This window comes from Cotesia glomerata, linkage group LG8, assembly GCF_020080835.1.
Source record: "Cotesia glomerata isolate CgM1 linkage group LG8, MPM_Cglom_v2.3, whole genome shotgun sequence".
In the NCBI taxonomy this organism is placed as follows: Eukaryota; Metazoa; Arthropoda; class Insecta; order Hymenoptera; family Braconidae; genus Cotesia; species Cotesia glomerata.
In genome coordinates, this window is record NC_058165.1 from 9,256,364 (window position 1) to 9,263,103 (window position 6,740).

Below are 6,740 nucleotides of genomic sequence, written 5' to 3' on the forward strand. Positions count from 1 at the left end.
GTGACGCTGTAAAAATATCTGCTTGCAACTTGTACTTACACAAAAAACGTTATGAAGAGTGACGGCAGAGCGCGCGGTAGTCAGTACCGGGAAAATTTTAAATATTAAAATCTAAAATTTGTGGCTTGTATTAGTAGAACTGACGGTACTACAATGTAATCTCGATGAACGAGACTCGTAATATAATTAAAAGACTATGTTAAAAATACGTATTGACAAAGAAACATTTACTTGATTTAGCAGACTATATTTGTTATAATCTGTAAACTGTTTTAAAAATTTTCTTTTAAATGTAAAAATTGAATAGCAAATTGCTAATAAATAAAGATTATTATTATTATTAATTAATATAACTTTAAATGATATAAAAAATGTAAAAATATAAAGAATTATAAAGATATTTATCATTATCATCCATCTGACTACAGAGTATTGTCTAAAGTATTTATACAATAATAATTAAATGTTATTCAACATATTTTCACTAGAAATAAAATCCCAGTGTAACTTAAATTTTTCAGTAAATAAATTATTTATTGCTGACACATTTTTCCATCAACTAAAAGAAGAAACTTTTTAATAAAAATTTTATTTATTTAGCATTTGTATGATACCACCCGGAAACACTTTTCATTTTTTCATAGATGTCAATTACAGTCGATTACTCTTATCTTCGATCATTGAAGTTTGTAAATATTTATCGTCTTTATCTACACCAATCATTACTCATTATTATCATTCATTATTACCATTATTCTACTATGTTATGTATATTGTACTACTACCTATTGCGTTTTTTTTAGTAACATTAATGTTTCAGCGTAATTATGTCAATCGATTTACTTTCCGAAGTTTCCTTCTTCGAACGATAACGAATTTTGCGAAATAAGTATAAACTTTAACTGTTTATGTTTTTATCACTTATTTTGATAGAATTGGAGTAATCAAAATAATGAAAATAATATAAGAGGGGATAAAAAGTCCTGAGTTAAATCTGGGGACTCCCAGCGCTTGTTCCACTCGCTTAAAAGCGCCGCACTCATTAGCTCATCATCCATTCGCTGTTTCTATCGTGACTCGCTAATTACATAACAGTACAAAATGAAAATTTATTTTTTTATTCTTGTAATAAATTTTTATTTTATTTTAATAAATTCTCTGGTAATTGAAAAAAAAACCGAACATGGTAATTATTGAAATTTAAATTTAAGTCGTAAAAGTTTTCTTTAATTATTTTCTAAAACTCTAATTTTGCATTGTTATTTATTTAATTTTTATTAATCGAAAAGTCAGTTTTTAATTATTATATTTTTGTTATGGCATTAAGAAATTTATGAAAAATTTACTGTACAGTTATTAAAAAATTTTTAATTTTCTTAGCGGGAATTTAAAAATAAAAATAACATCGGATTGTATGAATTTGTTTTTAAAAATTAATAATTAGAGTGTCCTAGGATTATAACGCGTCAAGAATGGAAGGCAAGAAACGTAACGGAGCATCAATTATTATGGATTCGGCCAGTTCCTTACGTAGTGATCCACCACGGCGGAATTCTCCATTATTGTTACGACATAAAAGAGTGTTCTGTAATCGTAAAATCTTATCAAGATCTGCACATTGATAGCAATAAGTGGATTGACATTGGATACAATTTTGTCATCGGAGAAGATGGAAACATCTACGAAGGTCGCGGATGGAATTTTGTGGGCGCTCATGCTCCAGGATTCAATACTCAAAGCATCGGAATTTCAATTATTGGAGATTTTTCACGTGGGTAATTTAAATTATAAACAAGAAATTTTTCAAAAGTAATTAAAAACTTTTTTTTATTCTATTACACAATAATTAAAAAGTAGACACTTTATCAATTTTTGATGTTTTTAATAAATTAATCGCTAAACAATTTTTTAAAAAATTTATCAATAATATTTTAGAATTTCTGCTAAAAGAATTAAAAAAAAAAATGATTTAAAATGACTTATTTATTAGTAAATTATAGCTTAAAAAGAAAAAAGCATGTTTTGATAGCAAACCAAATTAAAAAGTGAAAAATAATTTTTAATGATTCAGAATAAATTTAATTTAAGAACAAAAAAAAATAATTTTACTAAAAAAACAGCGTGGATCACTTGATAAAATTATAAACTTAGTCAATCATTGCAAATATTTTCCACACACTGAAAAAAAAAATTAACTTGAATCAAGAAAAAAACTCTTGAACTAAGAAAATAATTTTGAAAAAGTTCATTGTCTTGAATCAAGCCGAAAAATTTTTGAATCAAGTAAAATTTACTTAAACCAAGAAAAATTTCTTAGTTTAAGAAATTTCCTACTCAAGTCAAAAAGATAAAATTCTTCAAAATTTTTTACTTGATTCAACTAAATTTTTTTTTCTGTGGAATATCGCAATCAAATAATGTGGAAGTAGGACTAGTATTTATTACCTACTGACGAAAAAATATATCTTTTATTGATAAATATTTGTATTCAATCAATTCATCACAATAATCTGCAAATATTATGTTGATAACGTTTATTTCTGTATGAATTTAGTGAATAAGACTATTGACACTCGTGTGTTAGCGCACACGCTCTGCTCGTTGTGGCAACCTTCTTACAGTCAAATGCCCCATCCGAACGATTACAGAGCTTAACATTATTGTTAATTAGTGATGTCTCCTTTTTATAGAAAGCCATTTTTTTTTTATTAACAAGAACATAACGCTAATTTAATTATTAAAAAAAAATAAGATGTATTATTAACTTTTAAAATAAAAGCGCTTTTATTAATTATTTGTATTATTTAGACAATTTAGCAAATTAGATTCAAATATTTTGTGTCCGCATTGTGGGCGTGCAATTAATTTTTTAATGTATTAAATTTGTTACAGATTTTAATCCAAATAAAAATGCACTGAGAGCGCTGACTGAAATAATAAAATGTGGAGTGTTGCTAAACAAAATAAGTATTAATTATCAAGTGATTGGGCACCGTCAAGCCCGAATTACTGCTTGCCCTGGTGAAGTTTTTTATAATTACGTTCAATCAATGCCAAGGTGGACATCTACTCCTGTACCTGTTTACGTTGATGCTAATAATTATAATTATAGTAATAAAAATAATAATGATTCTAGTCTGAATAATAAAATTGATGAAAAAAACTAGAAAACTTTTGCTGAACTTTATTTCTTCTTAGCAAGCTCGTAAAATTATAATAATATTATTATCTTATATTTATTGCTGTTCGTTGCTGACATTCTGGAGGTCTTCACGAATGTAGAGAGTGACCATACGGTTAACAGCAAAATCATAACTGTCACTTTCGCCGCGTACGCAAATATCTATACTTGAGTGGCCTTCACCTTCTAAATCTGGGCTATAATCTCTTACCTAAAAAATTAATATTATCATAATTATGATCATTGATCAATATCAATAATTAATGATTAATTATGATAAAAAATGATTGATTTTAATTTAAAATAAATTATTTACTTGAATGGGTATGTACTGCTTAAAATGTTGGTTTAATTCTGGAATGCAAACTTTTGTACCGTAAGGGATTTCCGAATTTGTGTCCATTGCTGCTGTTACGTATTCATCTCTGCCGTCTAAAAAATCCTTAAATAATTATTGTTTATTAGTAATTAATTAATAATTAACTATTTACGGATTCTAAATAAGAAAACTTTAGCTTAATGATTTTTTGTTTTTTTTAATCGTACTGTACATAGTTAGGGTACTTTTTAAATAAATTTTAAAAATCACAGTGCTATCACAGGATTCATTATAAATAATTTAATGGACAAATGTGACAGAACAAATTTATCGAAACAACAAACTATTCAAAACTCTTCCAAAAATTTAACATAAAAAATTGACCATCACTAAAAAATATATAAAACCGTGAAAAAGCATAAATTCTTGTCAAGACCTTTCTGATGATACCAAATTAAACTATAAAAATTCCTAAATAAAGAAAAAAAATGTATATTTAGAATTTTAATTTGAATATTAAAAGTTCGCTTGAAAGAATCTGAAGTAATTCACTAATAAATTAAAAAAAAATTATGAGCGACCTTTCAAAATTTGAATTTTGAACTGAAACTTTCAGAAACTTATTTTTTTTTGTCTATAAAATTATATCGTAATGAGAAAAAAAATTAAAAAAAAAAATTCGATTTTTGATAAATTTTGAAATTTAAAAAAATTTGGAGCGACCTCTTAAAAATTTTTTTTTAAGCTGTCCTTTGGAGAGGGCTCTTAAAACGTCAAAAACTAACATTTTTTCGCTTGAGACTTAAAAAAAAAATAGTCGGTTTTTTTTTGGGCCACCCTAATATAAATATACTGGCAATAATAATTTTACCCTGGATAAAATTTTATCTTGGATTGAAAAACTGACACTTAGGGCCAGTTTTTCAATCCGACATAAAATTTTAGCCGAGATAAAAGTACTGCCATTATGATAAAAAAATAAATAATTCAGCACAGTGATATTGCCTACAAGTAATTCTCCCTGATTTCAGTCACTTATTTTGAATTAAAATAAATAAACATTAGCCACATGTCACAGAAATATTTACCTCTAATTGTGACAACTTCCTGATTGTAAATAAATAAAATGAAAATTAGGTAAATGGATGACCCTGAAGGAGATCCCTGCAACTTCCCGCTAATTCCATACCTAAGCGCTTGAAATTGCACTTATAATGTTGTTGAGCTCTTCAAGCTCCAAATTACAATTCATGTGTTATTTTGAGCTTTCTGAGCTCAAAGAGGTAGCTGTTCTAATGCTTTTGAGCCCTTCGAGCTCATATCTTGCGTTCGACATATCTATTATTAATTTATAATTGTGTTAATTAAGTTAAAATAATTTAAATGACACAATAAGAGATTATCATTATTTTTATGATATATTTATTTATTTTTATTTAAATAAACGACCAAATTTATGGAGAACTAACTAAGAGCAATATCACATCGCTGAATTATTTATTTATTTTTTTTTTATTATATTGGCAGTATTTTTATCTCGGATAAAATTTTATCCCGGATTGAAAAACTCTAGATTAAAAAAATCAATTTTTGACATATATATCTGTGTTAGTAGATATCTTCATACTTCAAAAAAAAAAGTGGAATAATAAAACTGCTATTTTTTATAAATGTAAAATTTTTCGAGAATTTTAAATATAAATAATACAACAACATACAGAAAAAAAAATGTTCTCGAATCAAGTTAATTTTTTTAGTGCATCTTTTAAATTATTTGACATTTTTTAAATTAAAGATAAAAAATTCACTAGATATTTAAAGAATAAATATTGAGTTTTTCAAAAAATAATCAAATTGTAAAATTTTACACACTATTTTTTTGCAAACAATAAGTTAATAAGTGACTTATTCATAAAATATTAAAATTTAAATTACCTGAAGAGTTTTCAACTTTTTTCCCCTCACATCCAAATAATCAGAAGGTTCATCGCTAGCAAAATCAGGGTAATACGCAGTCAATGATACATTGTAGTATGGACAACCGATGCACTTTAAACTTGGATTTAAACAAATTTCTAGAAGTGCAAAAAAATGTGTAATGAACTTATTAATTCACTTTATTAATTGATTAAAAAAAATTATTATAAAAAATTTACCAGCACATTGAGTTAAAAAAAAGCTAATAGCAGACAGAACAATTATCTTAACACTTTCATTGCTACTTAAACGAAACATTTTGTGATTATTCAAAAAAATATCGGTTATTTTTCAATAAGAGTTATTAACAGTATTGTTGTCAACAGTTAAATGATCATTATTAGCTTGATTATAAATCATAATTATAAATTGAGTTGTGTAACTACATTGTTCTGAATTATGTGACATATTTTTAATTTAAAAATGCTTATGTTGCATGTTTTTATTTCATCATTTGTTTCATAACAATATTTTTACTTTTATAACTTCATGACGATTATTTTATATCACGATGAAATAAAATCATTTTTTAAAATATCAATTAATAATTGTTTTTATTTTCGTTCAAAATTAAATTTTTGTAAAAATTGAAAATTTTAAATCTAATTGAAAAATTTAATTTTGCACTTTCGTTATTTTACAATAAATTTATTCAAAGAATAAAAAATCAATAATAATATTAAGAATTTGTAACCTATAATTCTTTAAATTCTAAAGCTAAATTTTTGCAAACAAAGCATGAACGGATTATTGAGTAGAAAATTTAATTTCCTACAAGAAATGTTTCTCATAATTTTTGTATCAGTTTCTGATTTGTGAACTCTAATTACGGTCGAGAAGTAAAGCGTATCATAAAATTGATGGATGATTTTTAAAGTAAATTCAATTTTCTACAAAGAAGATCTCATAACTTTTCATATTTTCAATATTTTCCTTAAAAAATCAATTTTTAACTGTGGTAATATTTTCAGCTACCCTGTGCAACTAATCAACCATTTCAAAAATTTTTTTTCTAACTTTTAGATGTAAATTGCGATAAAAAAATTAAATGTATGAAAAGTTGATGAAATACTTTCAAAGAAAATTTCAGTTTCTACAAAAGAGGTATTCTATGATTTTTTTATTTATTTATTTATCAACATTTATGCCAAGGCTCCATAGGCCGAATGGCAAGCTAAAAAATACATAAACATAATAGATTTTCCATATTTTCCCTCGAAAATGAATATTAAACAATCATTTTTTTTAATGCCCTAAACAACT

At 25.3% G+C, this 6,740-nt stretch overlaps 2 protein-coding genes across 2 annotated transcripts; one reads left to right on the forward strand and one right to left on the reverse strand.

The window, feature by feature from the left end:
• The first annotated feature begins 1,015 nt into the window (after positions 1-1,015).
• On the forward strand, positions 1,016-3,171 carry LOC123270680 (peptidoglycan recognition protein 1-like). Its single transcript, XM_044736841.1, has 3 exons — positions 1,016-1,186; positions 1,445-1,771; positions 2,893-3,171. The coding sequence occupies exons 1-3, from the start codon at positions 1,102-1,104 to the stop codon at positions 3,165-3,167; spliced, it is 687 nt and encodes a 228-aa protein (XP_044592776.1). The 5' UTR covers positions 1,016-1,101; the 3' UTR covers positions 3,168-3,171.
• Positions 3,170-5,816, reverse strand: LOC123270681. The gene is made up of 4 exons (XM_044736843.1): positions 5,657-5,816; positions 5,436-5,575; positions 3,498-3,623; positions 3,170-3,392 (listed from the first exon to the last, which is right to left on the reverse strand). Exons 1-4 carry the CDS (start codon positions 5,733-5,735, stop codon positions 3,237-3,239), a joined length of 501 nt encoding a protein of 166 aa, XP_044592778.1. The 5' UTR covers positions 5,736-5,816; the 3' UTR covers positions 3,170-3,236.
• Between the last annotated feature and the right edge of the window lie 924 nt (positions 5,817-6,740).